This window comes from Erythrolamprus reginae, chromosome 1, assembly GCF_031021105.1.
Source record: "Erythrolamprus reginae isolate rEryReg1 chromosome 1, rEryReg1.hap1, whole genome shotgun sequence".
Classification (NCBI taxonomy): domain Eukaryota; kingdom Metazoa; phylum Chordata; class Lepidosauria; order Squamata; family Dipsadidae; genus Erythrolamprus; species Erythrolamprus reginae.
Window position 1 is genome coordinate 413,162,993 of NC_091950.1, and position 15,960 is coordinate 413,178,952.

The 15,960-nt window shown below is 45.4% G+C and overlaps 1 protein-coding gene across 6 annotated transcripts in view; it reads left to right on the top strand.

Annotated features, from left to right (window-relative positions):
• The window catches only part of NF1 (neurofibromin 1), a 416,066-nt gene that overhangs the window by 312,631 nt on the left and 87,475 nt on the right, over positions 1 to 15,960 (top strand). The window contains exon 43 of one of the 6 annotated variants that reach the window (XM_070735310.1): positions 13,646 to 13,849. The exons of the other annotated variants lie outside the window; for them this stretch is intronic. Within the exon in view, the coding sequence (XP_070591411.1) occupies positions 13,646 to 13,785 (140 nt within the window). The 3' untranslated portion in view covers positions 13,786 to 13,849. Of the gene's footprint in view, positions 1 to 13,645; positions 13,850 to 15,960 lie in introns of those variants that run through there. 6 annotated transcript variants of the gene reach the window in all.

Genomic DNA, 15,960 nt, shown 5'->3' on the forward strand with positions numbered 1-15,960 from the left:
AACACAGCAAACGAGATCACTATGCTGGATTTCATATTTCATCACCAGTCGGGTGCTTCCCAAGCACCTAGGACTGCGTGATGTAGTGGCAAATTATGTTCACCGATCCCAGTAAAGCGGCCTTTTGCAATTGACAGATGGAGATTTTGTCAATTCCGATGGTTTTCAAATGTCCGCTGAGATCCTTTGGCACAGCGCCCAGCATGCCAAGTACCACTGGGACCACTTTCACTGGCTTATGCCAGAGTCGTTGCAGCTCGATTTTTAGATCTTCGTACTTCACTAATTTCTCTAGCTGCTTCTCCTCAATTCTGCTGTCTCCTGGGATTGCGATGTCGATGATCCATACTTTCTTTTTCTCCACGATCACGATGTCTGGTGTGTTATGCTTCAGAATTCGGTCAGTCTAAAGTCGGACGTCCCACAGTAGTTTTGCTTGCTCATTTTCGACCACTTTTTCGGGCTTATGATCCCACCAGTTCTTTGCCATTGGTAAATGGTAGTTCCGGCACAAGTTCCAGTGGATCATCTGTGCCACAGGATCATGTCTATGCTTGTAGTCAGTCTGTGCGATCTTTTTGCAGCAGCTGAGTATGTGATCGATTGTTTCATCTGTTTCTTTACAGAGTCTGTACATTATTATTATTATTATTAATATACATTGCTCAAAAAAGTAAGGGGAACCCTTAAACAACACAATATAACTTCAAGTAAATCCAACTTCTGTGAAATCAAACTGTCCACTTAGGAAGCAACACCGATTGACAATCAATTTCACCTGCTGTTGTGCACATTCAACTTTGTACAGAACAAAGGATTCAATGAGAATATTTCATTCATTCAGATCTAGGATGTGTTATTTGAGTGTTCCCTTTATTTTTTCTGAGCAGTATATATGAAATAAATTTTACGATATAGATTCTTCTTTAAGCAGTTACAGGTAGCAGAGAACAATTAGTTTCATTTCATTTATTTGATTTTTTTTGTGCCGCCCTTTTCCTTAGACTCAGGGTGGCTTACAACATGTTAGCAATAGCACTTTTTAACAGAGCCAGCATATTGCCCCCACAATCCGGGCCCTCCTTTTATCCACCTTTACCCCATTTCCGCAGCAGAGAAGCACAGAGTGGACAAGAGAGCAGGGTGGACTGAGCCATGCCCAGCCTTAAGCTTAAACTTTCAGTTTCGATTCTCTGCACAGACTCAGAGGTGGTTAGCTCCTAATGGCTGACTCAGTTGATATGCCTATTCATTGGCATATTTATTTAACTTGTTAACGTGACTCTTATTTAACTTGCTTTTATTTAACTTGTTAACATGACTCTCCCAGTCATAAATATTTTGATAATTCTTTATGTAGATTTATTTTTAAACATACAGTCCATTCCTGGAATCCTTCCCCAATTCTGGACCTTTTAGATTATTGATTTACTGTAAGTAACAAAAGGAATTTTGCTTTGAACATGTAGCTCAGGTTTCCTCAGTCTGATTGGAATTCTAACACTTACTAGAAAGCTAACCCAGATTAGCAGTGTCTTAATTGTACAATTCTGATGGTCCATTGCCCCTTTCGGTTCTGTTTCTCCCTTATTTCATTTCTCTTCATTGGCCACAATGACTGCCAGTGCCCCAGACATTGACATTGGTTGGAATATAACTCATCCACTTGTCATATTTATGTATGGATGTCAGTGATGGGCTGTATGCATAACAGGTTAAAAAAAAATGATCAGGTATGCAGAACCGGTAGAATTTTTTTTGTAGTGGGTAGTGATTTCTGACAGTCTCAAAATGGGTGAGCAGTGTGGTCGGGCAGTAGGAAAAGCAAGTAGGATGCTTGGCTGCATAGCTAGAGGTATAACAAGCAGGAAGAGGGAGATTGTGATCCCCTTATATAGAGCGCTGGCGAGACCCCATTTGGAATACTGTGTTCAGTTCTGAAGACAAAATTGAACGGGTCCAAAGACGGGCTACAAGAATGGTGGAAGGTCTTAAGCATAAAATGTATCAGGAAAGACTTAATGAACTCAATCTGTAGAGTCTGAAGGACAGAAGGGAAAGGGGGGACATGATCAAAACATTTAAATATGTTAAAGGGTTAAATAAAGTTCAGGAGGGAAGTGTTTTTAATAGGAAAGTGAACACAAGAACAAGGGGACACAATCTGAAGTTAGTTGGGGGAAACGTGAGAAAGCAACGTGAGAAAATATTATTTCACTGAAAGAGTAGTAGATCCTTGGAACAAACTTCCAGCAGACGTGGTTGGTAAATCCACAGTAATTGAATTTAAACATGCCTGGGATAAACATATATCCATTGTAAGATAAAATACAGGAAATAGTATAAGGGCAGACTAGATGGACCATGAGGTCTTTTTCTGCCGTCAATCTTCTATGTTTCTATGTTTCTTTTTTTCCCTTCTTGGCTCTGGGTATGTTTTTCCTATGACAGTAAATGAGGTTGAAGCTGTATAATTTTAGAAGAGCTGTGTGTGCATGAGTGTGTACATATAGTTTATATAGTAGATAATGTATATTTTTGTGTGCCTGTGTATAATATGTATACAGTGATCCCTCGAGTATCGCGAGGGTTACGTTCCAAGACCTCTCGCTATAATCGATTTTTCGCGATATAGTGGTGCGGAAGTAAAAACACCATCTGCGCATGCGCGCCCTTTTTTCAATGGCCGCGCATGCGCAGATGGTGGAGCCGGTGGCTGGGGAGGTGGATTCGCCGCCCCCACCAGCCCTTCCTGCTCTGGGTCAGAGCCGCGGAAACCTTCGGCTCGCCGAGGCTGCGTCTGACCCCTTCGTTTGTATTGCAGCGAAGGAGGCGAAGCAAGGCTCCAAGCTCGCCTACCGCCGCTACGCCTCTGCTGCCTCAGCCACCCCCTCTGCTCTGCAGGGACCTCGCATGCCACGATCTCCCTCTCTCGCCCTCCCCGCGCTTCTCCTCGGCGGCGGCCAAGTGGCAGGCTTAATGGGAGACCAAAGGCGAAAAAAGAAAAAAATCCCCAAAAGAGGCAGGCACAAAGCGGGGGCACAAGGGGAGCTCCCCGGCAGAGGTTGCTTTTTTTCTTCTCATGGGCAAGTGGAGGGGGGGAGAGAGAAGGAAAGAGAGAGAAGGAAAGAAAGAGATGAGAGAGGGAGGAAGAGAGTGTGAGAGAGGAAGAAAGAAAGAGAGAGAAGAGTGGAAGGAAGAGAGAGAGAAATGATAGAAAAAAGGGGAGAAAAAAAGAGAAATGAGAAAATGATTGAAGCAGAGAATGACAGGAAAGAAAGAGAAAGAGACAGAGAAGTGACTCTTGGTGATGACTTATGACGTCATCGGGTGGGAAAAACCGTGGTATAGCAAAAAAACCGTGGAGTATTTTTTAATTAATATTTTCTGAAAAATCGTGGTGTAGCGTTTCGCGAAGATCGAGATCGCGAAAATCGAGGGATCACTGTATACATATATGGCATATATACATAGAATTAAGTAGTATATTTTGGATGTTCAGTAATAGTAAGAGAAATCGTATCTCTTTGAGTTGAGGAGAGACCAGGCACCCTAACCCAAACCCTTGGCATGAGTGATGTCAAGTTGGCCACCTGCCAGTCACATGACTTTTAAGCCACCAGCCCATCACATGATCGTCAAGCCACTCCTACCTGGTCACAAGGCTGGCAAGCCACACCTACAAAATAACCCACGCCACAGTGTGGTAGTAAAATGTTTTGCAGCTCTTCACTGATGGATGTGCCAACCAAGCCAAGAAATTGGCCAAGAAATCATAAATTTATCCTACTTTATTTGTTTGTTTGTTTGTTTGTTTGTTTGTTTGTTTATTGGATTTGTATGCCGCCCCTCTCCGTGGACTTGGGACGGCTAACAACAGTGATAAAAATAGAATGTGAAAATCCAATACTAAAACAGCTAAAAACCCTTGTTATAAAACCAATCATACATACAAATATACCATGCATAAATTGTAGAAGCCTAGTGGGAAAGAATATCTTAGTTCCCCCATGCCTGATGGCAGAGGTGGGTTTTGAGGAGCTTACAAAAGGCAAGGAGGGTGGGGGCTATTCTAATCTCTGGGGGGAGTTGGTTCCAGAGGGCCAGGGCCTCCACAGAGAAGGCTCTTCCCCTGGGCCCCGCCAAAAGACATTGTTTAGTTGACGAGACCCGGAGAAGGCCCACTGTGTGGGACCTAACTGGTCGCTGGGATTCGTGCGGCAGAAGGCGGTCCCTGAGATAATCTGGCCCGGTGCCATGAAGGTTTATCAAAATTTAGGAATGGAACATATAGGTTGAATCCCAATAAAATTAATCTTACAGATAGTCCTTGATTTTATTTTGTTTAGTGACCATTCAAAGATGCAACGGCACAGAAAAAGTGACTTATGACCATTTTCACAGGTATGATAATGTGATCAAAATTCAGATGCTTGGCAACTGGTTCATATTTATGACTGTTGCTGTATCCCAAGGTCATGTTTCCTCAACACTCCGTGGCCTGCATTGGCTGCTGATCAGTTTCCAGTCACAATTCAAAGCGTTGGTCATGACCTTTAAAGCCCTACATGGCTTTGGACCAGACTACCTCCGGAACCACCTGCTACCACACGAATCCCAGCGACCGATAAGGTCCCACAGAGTTGGCCTTCTCTGAGTCCCATCGACTAAACAATGTTGTTTGGTGGGCCCCAGGGGAAAAGCCTTCTCTGTGGTGGCCCCAGCACTCTGGAACCAACTCCCCCCGGAGATTAGAATTGCCCCCACCCTCCCTGTCTTTCGTAAACTACTCAAGACTCATTTATACCGCCAGGCATGGGGGAGTTGAGATATTCCTTCCCCCTAGGCCATTACAAGTTATGCATGGTATGTCTGTGTGTATGTTTGGTTTTATAATAAGGGTTTTTAGTTGTTTTATTATTGGATTGTCACATGCTGTTTTTATCATTGTTGTTAGCCACCCCGAGTCTGCGGAGAGGGGCGGCATACAAATCCAATAAATTATTATTATTAATTATTATTATGTGGTCTCTTCTGATAAGCAAACTCAATGGGGAAGCCAGATTCGCTTAATAATCGGGTTACTAACTTAACAACTGCATTGATTCCCTTAACAACTATGGCTGAAAAGGTTGTAAAAATGAAGCAAAACTCATATAACAAATGTGTCACTGAGCAAAAAAATTGGGGCTCAGTTGTGGTTGTAAATCAAGGACTACCTGTATTTAGTTCCAATTCAAATCAAGTGGAGTTGAAGAATAGTTTAATGCTTTGGGTGTGACCAGGGTTCAGCTGATTCAATCCTGTATCCAGTACTAAACTTAACTCTACCTCCAGTGGGTGTGGATTTGTCTCCATGTATAATATTAAAATAACAAGAGATCTAAGGTGGGTGACCTTGTGCTTAGCAGTTTATTTTCTTTAAAATGGGGATGATGCTAATATTATGAGAAAGGCTGGGACAACTTTTATGGTGTCACAAGCTGCTGGGGTGCAAGGCTGCGTTCATTGGATAGGATGAAGCCATACAGACCCTCCAGTGCTCCAAACCCACAAATACCATACTAAGCTACCATCCGCTAGTGGCAGATTGTGGGATGAGAGTTTTTCAATAGGAAAATGTCCATTTAGGCTATCCTGTGCCAAGAAATCTCAAGAGAGTTACAATTTAATAAAACAAAAAAGAGCGTTTTAAAATTTAAAAATTATTCATTTTTAGTTCATTCATTTAAATTATCCTTTAAAAATGATTCAAATATGTTCTGGAGAGCTCTCTGGTAGAATCCTCCCGAAAATTCACAGATACAAATTTCAGACACACACACGTTTGAAAATTCAAAACAATGTTCTTTATACCGAAAATTCAAATAAATTAAGCACTCTTTTTGTATAGCAAAGAGCACTCGTCTCCAAACAAACTGGTAATTTATACAAGTCCCTTATCAGTTCTGAGCTACTTAGCTTGCAGCTGTGAGGCAATTCACAGTCCTTCTTCTTTCACAAAGTGAAGCACACTTTGCTCTGGTTTAGTTTCAAAGTGGGGAAAAATCAGCACACAAAAGGTCAAAGTCAGCAAGGCAGTCACGAAACACAAGGATCAGATAATCCTCCACAATGACCAAACCCACAGGCTACTATTTATAGCAGCCTCACTAATTACCCCAGCCCCACCCAACCACAGGTGGCCTCATTTTCTTTGATAATAATCTCTCAGTTGTTGCTGCCTATGCATCGCTCTCCGCATGCGTGGCTGTATCATTAACTCTTGTTCCGAATCCAAGGAGGAGCTAGATAATTGATGTCCTTCTGAGCTGTCTGCCACACTCTCCTCCTCCCTGTCACTCATGTCTTCTTGGTCAGAGGAGCCTTCATCAGCAGATTCCAACGGGAGCAAAACAGGCCTGCGGCGTGTGGATGTCTCCCCGACATCCACAGTCCTTCGGGCAGGAGCTGGGCCAGAGCTAATCACAACAAAATAATAAGTGTTGGTTATGACCCTTAAAGCCCTACATGGCATTGGACCAGAGTACCTCCGGAACTGCCTGCTACCGCACAAATTCCAGCGATCGATAAGGTCCCACATAGTTGGCCTTCTCCGGGTCCCGTTGACTAAACAATGTTGTCTGGCGGGCCCCAGGGGAAGAGCCTTCTCTGTGGCGACCCCGGCCCTCTGGAATCAACTCCCCCCGGAGATTAGAACTGCTCCCACCCTCCTTGTCTTCCGTAAACTACTCAAGACCCACCTATACCGCCAGGCATAGGGGATTTGACACACCTTTCCCCCAGGCTTTTTATAATTTATGTTTGGTATGTATGTGCTGTCTGGTTTTAATTACGATAGGGTTTTAGTTATTTTTAATATTAGATTTGTGCCATTATAATATTGTTTTTATCATTGTTGTGAGACACCCTGAGTCTTCGGAGAGGGGCGGCATACAAATCTAATAAATTGAATTGAATTGAATTGAATAATTAATAGTACTGACAGCAGAGCAAGTTTGTAGCTCGGATTTGAAATGATGGGTCCTTGGTGCTCTCTGACTTGGTTGTTTTCTTGCAGATATTTTATTACTTTGTTAGTAAGTAACATCTTCAGTGCTGATGTTATTATTTAGTTTGGATAACGAAATGTTTGCAAGTTAGAGAGCACAAAGGGCCCTTCAGCATGGATAGTAAAAACAGCACTAGAGACATAAAAATAGTAAAACTAAGACAATAAATTAGTTCTATCCTCACTTTAGCCCTGCTTAAAATAAAGTGAGAGGGGGAAGTTACATGTCACAGATGTCTTTTTAAATTAATCAGTCATGATTTAAGATCCAGTGCCTCGAGTGATCTTGCCACAAATCATTTTCAACCAAGCTTCATTGTATGAATTGAGTTATGGAATACTTTGCATCGTATTTTCTGGTCATTCTAGACTCCTTATAACTTATTTATTTATTATTATTATTTATTATTTAGATTTGTATGCCGCCCCTCTCCGCAGACTCTGGGCGGCTCACAGCAGGATACAACAATTCATTACAAATCTAAATATAATTTAGTTTATCCACAACATTTAAATATTCAAGTCTCATGTTTAGATGCAGGTGAGTGAGATACACACACACACACACACACACAGAGTGTACTTTTCAGTAAGTGACATTTTAATGGGATCTTTAAAGTCCCTGAACAAGCTCTAAAGAGTATAGGATCGATCCAGGCTCCACTCTACAAATTAGCACTGTCAGATACAATTTAGAGCCTGCCACGGCTGTAAATTAGGAACACATGTAACATTTGCAACGTTTAAACATAGAGTGGTAAATAAGGGCTTGTGCCTGTGGTTAAGTCACAATGCAGTGCCGCAGAGATCGGTAGTGGAGAAAATGTGAAGCAATTAATCAATTTTTAATCTCATTTTGTGGAAGGGCCGTGTAAGCATTATTTAGCGTAGGAAAAATATTACCATCACGTTGAGATGCACAAGGACACCATATGTCCCTTATGCAGGCATTTCACTGCTAAATTCAGGTGATGAATTTATTAGGGAACTTGCAATAGCAACAGCACTTAGACTTATATACAGCTTCACAGTGCTTTTACAGCCCTCTCTAAGCGGCTGACGGAGTCAGCATATTGCTCCCAACAATCTGGGTCCTCATTTTACCCACCTCGGAAGGATAGAAACATAGAAGACTGACGGCAGAAAAAGACCTCATGGTCCATCTAGTCTGCTCTTATACTATTTACTGTATTTTATCTTACAATGTGTTCTGTCTGGGTGCCCCCAGACTTCAACACCAACTGGAAAAAACAGCCAGACACGCTGGTAAAAAACAAAGGCACTTTATAGTTTGAAAAATAAACACAGAGAAAAACCTGTTCTTCCCAACAGGCAGGCTATGAGACTTCACAGCAGAGTCCTGACGGCCAGACAATACAGCAGACTTCTTGCTGGCACACCCACCACTGTAGAGAATAAGACCCACACCTTTTTCCCCCAAGGTTTCAGTATTCAAAGTCACAAACCAGAATTCCAAGACGCCAAAGATCACAGCCAGGTCCCAGGACTCCCAAAGATAATACTCCACAAGCCAGGAAGGGTGGGTCTGCCTTTTCAGCCTTTCCAGAGAGCACCACACCCAAACCCAGCTGTTGCCTCTTTAGTGCTGAAAGTACCTGGCTAATTGTCCCCTTCGTTGTGTTGCTCTTCTCTGCCGGATATCGATGATTGCTTGTGCATTTTCATCTAAGGAATCCAGGCTGCTTGCTGGGGAGAGCTCCCCCTCGGGGGACTCTGGCTGTCCTCCCTCTCCCTCAGCCTGAGATTCCTCCTCCCCATCTGCCTGAACCTCCTGTTCCTCATCCTCCCCCTCTGAGCAGGAAGCCGGCAGAGGATCAGCCGTTCCCTGAGGGGCCTCAGACGGAATCACAACACAATGGATATACAGTACAGTATGTTTATCCCAGGCATGTTTAAATTCAGTTACTGTGGATTTACTAACCACGTCTGCTGGAAGTTTGTTCCAAGGATCTACTACTCTTTCAGTGAAATAATATTTACTCACGTTGCTTTTGATCTTTCCCCCAACTAACTTCAGATTGTGTCCCCTTGTTCTTGTGTTCACTTTCCTATTAAAAACACTTCCCTCCTGGACCTTATTTAACCCTTTAACATATTTAAATGTTTCAATCATGTCCCCCCTTTTCCTTCTGTCCTCCAGACTATACAGATGGAGTTCATGAAGTCTTTCCTGATACGTTTTATGCTTAAGACCTTCCACCATTCTTGTAGCCCGTCTTTGGACCCGTTCAATTTTGTCAATATCTTTCTGTAGGTGAGGTCTCCAGAACTGAACACAGTATTCCAAATGTGGTCTCACCAGCGCTCTATATAAGGGGATCACAATCTCCCTCATCCTGCTTGTTATACCTCTAGCTATGCAGCCAAGCATCCTACTTGCTTTTCCTACCGCCCGACCACACTGCTCACCCATTTTGAGACTGTCAGAAATCACTATCCCTAAATCCTTCTCTTCTGAAGTTTTTGCTAACACAGAACTGCCAATGCAATACTCAGATTGTGGATTCCTTTTCCCCAAGTGCATTATTTTACATTTGGAAACATTAAACTGCAGTTTCCATTGCTTTGACCATTAAGCTAAATCATTTACCATATTACAGACGCCTCCAGGAATATCAACCCTATTGCACACTTTAGAGTCATCGGCAAATAGGCAAACCTTCCCTACCAGACCTTCCCCTATGTCACTCACAAACATATTAAAAAGAATAGGACCCAGAACAGACCCTTGTGGCACACCGCTTGTAACCTGTCTCTGCTCAGAATACTTGCCATTAACAATAACTCTCTGATCTCTATGCTTCAGCCAGCTTGAAATCCACTGAACTATCCAGGGATGGAAGGCTAAGCCAACCTTAAGCCTGGTGAGGTTCGAACTGCCAAATTGCAGGCAGCCGGCAGTCAACTAGGCCTATTCAAAAGAAGGATTAATGGGAGACGTGATACCTTCAAGGGCTGTAACAGGGAAAAGGGTGTCGATTTATTCTCCAAAGCACCTGAAAGTAGGATAAGAAGCAACAGGTAGAAGCTCCTCAGAGGGAAAATCCAACCTGGAAATCAGGAGGAATTTTCTGACAGCAAGAACGATTAATCAGTGGAACAGCTGGTCTTTCAGAGGTGTAGGTGCTCTAGTTACCCAGCGACCGGTTAGGTCCCACAGAGAGGGTCTTCTCCGGGTCCTGTCAACTAAACAATGCCGCTTGGCGGGACCCAGGGGAAGAGCCTTCTCTGTGGCGGCCCCGGCCCTCTGGAACCAACTCCCCCCAGAGATTAGAATTGCCCCCACCCTCCTTGCCTTTCGTAAGCTACTTAAAAACCCACCTCTGCTGCCAGGCATGGGGGAATTGAGATGCTCTTTCCCCCTGGGGCTTTACAATTTAATGTATGGTATGTCTGTATGTATGTTTGGTTTTTTATATTAATGGGTTTTTAATTATTTTTAGTATTTATTGGATTATTATTGTACATTGTTTTATTATTGCTGTTAGCCGCCCCGAGTCTCCGGAGAGGGGCGGCATACAAATCCAATAAGGTTAGATTAGATTTATTGGATTTTTATGCCACCCCTCTCCGTAAACTCGGGGGGGCTCACAACAAGGTAAAAACAATACATAATAACAAATCCAATGCCCACCAATCTAATTACAATGTTAAGCTAAAAAATCATAGAAAACAACCCCAGAATATTAAAAAAACAAGCACACAATCAATCTAACACCAGAACAACATGGGCAAGGGGGAGATGTTTCAGTTCCCCCATGTCTGACGGCAGAGGTGGGTTTTAAGGAGTTTGTGAAAGGCAAGGAGGGTGGGGGCAATCCTAATCTCAGGGGGGAGCTGGTTCCAGAGGGTCGGAGCCGCCACAGAGAAGGCTCTTCCCCTGGGTCCTGCCAGATGACATTGTTTAGTCGACGGGACCCGGAGAAGGCCAACTCTGTAGGACCTAACCAGTCACTGGGATTCATGCGGCAGAAGGCAGTCCCGAAGATATTCTGGTACGGTGCCATGAAGGGCTTTATAGGTCATAACCAACACTTATATAAATAAAATACTGGAGGATTTCAAAAAGAGATTGGATAGATTGGATAGTTATTTGGCTGGGATGGTAAAAGGATCTCTGCCTTCGTGTTTACTTCCAGTTTCTGGGAAACACCCCCCCCACACACACATTCCATGTGCTTAATGGCCTGCAAATAACGTCCTCCTAGACTTGAGTGATGAACCATGTGATGACCTGCTCATTGACCATCACAATTTAGGTCTACAATTGCAGGCTGAATTACTGTCAAAGAGAGAAAACAAGAACAAGGGGACACAATCTGAAGTTAGTTGGGGGAATGATCAAAGGCAACATGAGAAAATATTATTTCACTGAAAGAGTAGTAGATCCTTGGAACAAACTTCCAGCAGACGTGGTTGGTAAATCCACAGCAACTGAATTTAAACATGCCTTAGATAAACACATATCCATCCTAAGATAAAATACAGAAAATAGTATAAGGGCAGACTAGATGGACCACGAGGTCTTTTTCTGCCGTCAGTCTTCTATGTTTCTATGTTTCTATTCATTTTGTTTATTAAATAGATTTGTATGGCCGCACAACTCAAACCGCAACCCCGGGAGGCACAACTTTCCACGCCAGCTAATGGCATGGGATCATCCAGAACTGACTGTTAACCAAAATGAACCACATACTAAATCAAAGCTTAGCACATTTATAGATAGTGAACCTAGCAAACAGAGTAAAATTAGATTAGAAATAAATATCTAGTAAACTCTGATTAATCATTAACGTGTCATGTGAATGCAGCTATTGAATGTAAAAAAAGCAGGAAGACAATAGGGTGTAGGCAGGTGGCAGTCAATCCCAGTGTAATGAGATCTGAGATAAGCCTCATTGACAAGGTTGCTTAGCTTTCCTTGCTTCAGTCCTACCATTTTATCTCTATAGGCGGAAATTACATTTTAAAGGATAAAATAAAATAATAACTTACCCCATCTGTCCGAAAGTTTTTATGATACGTTTCCTAAACAAGTAGCCAGCATAGCTAGGGTATTTTTTTTGCTAACCTCTCTTTTTTTTTTTACTTCTAAGATTTGATGCCCAATTAATTACCTAATAATGGCAGAGTTTCTAGTGATTTTAACAAAGTGCAGAATGCAGCTGCAAGAGCAATCATGGGCTTTCCCAAATATGCCCATGTTACACCAACCGCAGTCTGCATTGGTTGCCGATCAGTGTCTGGTCGCAATTCAAAGTGTTGGTTATGACCTATAAAGCCCTTCATGGCACCGGACCAGATTATCTTAGGGACCGCCTTCTGCTGCACGAATCCCAGCGACCAGTAAGGTTCCACAGAGTGGGTCTTCTCCGGGTACCGTCAACTAAACAATGTCGCTTGGTGGGACCCAGGGGAAGAGCCTTTTCTGTGGCGGCCCCGGCCCTCTGGAACCAACTCCCCCCCAGAGATTAGAATTACCCCCACCCTCCTTGCCTTGTGTTCCCCAACGGTGGCAGCTCAGCTCAGTTGACAAGCCACATGCTGAAGTTGATCAGGCTGTTTGCTGCAAGGACGCTAGCCAGATAAATAACAGGTGGATGCTGGGAGGCAGAGGCAGATTACTTTTTTCTTGGTTTTTTGTCGTGGGTTCTGTACCTTCTTCGGTGAATAACTATGGTTTTGGAAGGAAGATCAAACCAGTGATGGCTCTCATGTGGACCCATAGAGTCATCTTTTCTCCACTGCTAGAGCTCTTCCAGAAGTTGGGGGAGAGATATCTTCATGTGCTGATGATACTCAGCATTATGTATGATGTTCAGCATTATACATTATGTGCAGTATCCCCATTCATCCAAGGAGCTATATATTTCACATAGTAAAAAGAGTCATTCATCTCTTTACAACCAGTGAATTTTGCTTTTCCACAGTTTTGCCATTGATGGTACCGAATGTGGTCATGCAAACTTCGCAACTTGCTTGTGCATCATGGGCTTGCATGTCCGAATGATGGAGTGGCTGGTGGGTGACTCCCAAGGCCCACAGAACAATGTCTGTATATAGTCTAAAAACATTGGGTTAGCTTTCAGGAATAGACATTAATATAAGCTAGTTCCCAGAAGTTTGCTTTAGCATTTCAGTTTTCTTTTTAATTAGTTTATAATATAAAATACAAAAATGAAAAAGCAAATAGTAGGGGGGAAAGGGGAAGGGAGAAATGTAGAACGAAAAAGAAAAAAAGGCATTGACTTCTAATACCCTTTGGTGCAGTAGAGAAAGACAGTAACTTCAAACCTCAACTTTTTACTTTTACAAAATAGTATAAACTAGCCATTCTCCAATGCACTTGCAAGGAGAGTCCAAGATGGGTTATACTCCAGTCTGATTGGCTGGGACTGAGTTTTAATTTAAATAATTATTAGGCAGGCACCGCCTCCCCCCCTTAGCCCTCCAGTCTAAAAAACTCAGTCGCAGTAAAGGGACTACTGAGTTATTGCTCTTACATTATAATTGTAATTAGTTTAATTTTTGTGTTTGTATATGTTACTAACTTTTCTCTCTTCTTTTCTTTAGGTATATGGGGGTTTTTCGCCTCGGGCGGGCCTGGGTTCTTAACCTCCAGTGGGTTTACCCAGTGCCTGCAGCTCCTCCACACTGGCACCCACCCAGGCAGAGGAGACTCTGCTGGGCCACGTCGGGGGGTGCAGGAGTGAGCGCCCGGGCTGCCTACCCCCGAGGTGGCACCCGGAGGTCGAGGAAGTGGTTGACGCCTCGGGGGGTCCGTCCCCCCCCCGGCGAACACACCACGGGGCCGGGAGGAAGCTCCTCTCACGGCGGCCCGCGAGGGAGGACGTTTCCCTGCGCCAACCACCCCCGAGGAAAAAGGCAGGCGTGAGCCGATCCGAGCCACGGGGGAAAGCAGCGGATCGGCTCTTGGATGTGAGAATTTCGCCGGCGGAAAGCAAGGGGAGCGGGAATCGCCGCCTTTCCCGCCCGCCGGCAATGTATCCCTTGGTTGCCAGGGATACGCCCGGCGGCCATCTTGGGGAGGTCGCCGTGACGTCCTCCGGCGGCCATCTTGGGATGGTCCAGAGAGGCCCGGCTGACTACTCTCAGCCAATCAGGCCCCGTCGCCATGACAACCAGCCGGCGGCCATGTTGGTGAGGTCGCCGGCTTGGAAATGCACCGGGACACAAGCCTCGTGGAAAGAGGCTGTTTGCACAGGCGCAGTGAGGAAAAGTCTTGATCTATTTTCACTTTCGCCTTCCCGGTAGCGACCAGCGGCTGCAAAGATCCCTGTGGCTGACCCAATTAGTTTCTGTGGCTCAGCGGAGACCGTGAGTTAATACCAGGGACATGGCAGACCAGGCAGCGCCTGTTGGGGAGGAGGCTACTGTTCCCAAGCCTTGCACCCCCAAGGAAAAGTCCTCTAAGACCAAGTCATCTCAGAGCTCCTCATTAAGGGAGGCTGAGAAGCGCATCAGAGCGCTGGAAAAACAGCTGGAGGCATCACAGAAGGCGGCTGGCCCGGCTTTGCCCCCCACCCAGCAATTTACTGCCAATCCTCCCAGTGCCTCCCCCACGTTATTCCAGGGGATGGCAACATCTGCCTCAGAAAGGGATTGGTCCCCAGAGAGAGGGAGCCAGACCTGGCTACCATCCAAGCCTGAGCATTATGGCCCGGGGAGGCATGCGGTGGGGTGGCCTTCCATCTACCCCCCCACTCAACCTTTGCAATACGGACAGACTGCCACCTTCACCCCTACGGCGGCAGGCCTTCGCCATACCCAGGATGCGTGGCAGAACATGCCCCCGGCCCTGCAGGAACTGATTACTTCCACTTACAACCAGGGCCTGGTCACGGGGGCACAACAGCACCAACAGGTCTCCAGGGGACCTCCCCCAAATGAGACCTAGGGACATCTGGACGGCTCCTGGCATGCAATCGGTAACAGATTCCATGGATGAGGAGGAGGCCTACCGAGAGGAATTTAGTGAGGCTGAGGAAGACCTGTCCGGGGATGACCAACCCCCGGAACAGCCCGCCTACACGGGTCTCTTCAGGCCGTCCCTCTTCAAGGTGATCCTAAATAAGGCCAAGCTGACCATCGATCAGGCCGGCGAGAGTGGTCAGGCAGCTCCACCAGAAGCATCTCAGCCAACAGGGGGTCTGTTCGTGTTTCCCAAACAGGAGACTGTGAACATCCCATCCTCCAATTTATTCCTGGAGACCATTCAGCGCCCGTGGGAAAACCCGGCGGCGGCCCAGGGCCCCTCCAATCTGGACCGCAGATTCTACACCTTCGACCACCAGATGGAGGAACTGTTGGAATTCCCACCGGTGGACAAGCCCGTAACGAGCCTGGTATCCAATGCCCTAGTGCCCTCTGAGTCTCAGGAGGGACTGAAGGCGGAGGACAAGCGAGCGGAGAACGTGACTCGCAGGACCCACCAGATGGCGGCCTGGGCAGTGCGAGCCGCCTCGGCGGCCTCGTTTTTCAACAGGGCCATGATTCTATGGATCAAGGAGATCCAGGACAGAGCGGACCCAGAGGACGGCAGACTGCGGCAGGACCTCAACAAGTTGTTGGCGGCCACTGAGTTTTCAGCAGATGCCACGGTCAATGCCGCTAAATTTGCATCGCGGGCAATGGCCTCTTCAGTGGCTTCACGCAGACTCATCTGGCTCCGCAATTGGCAAGCGGACGTCAAGTCTAAGTGGAGCCTCGCCTCATCCTCGTTCAAAGGGAAAAAGCTGTTCGGGGAGGTCCTCGACGATGTACTGGTCGAGGACAAGGACAAGAAGAAGGTGATGCCCAGGGCTAACAGACGACAAGATAGGCGCTCCACACCCTATCAGCGCCGGCAGCCCTTTCGAACGGAGCCC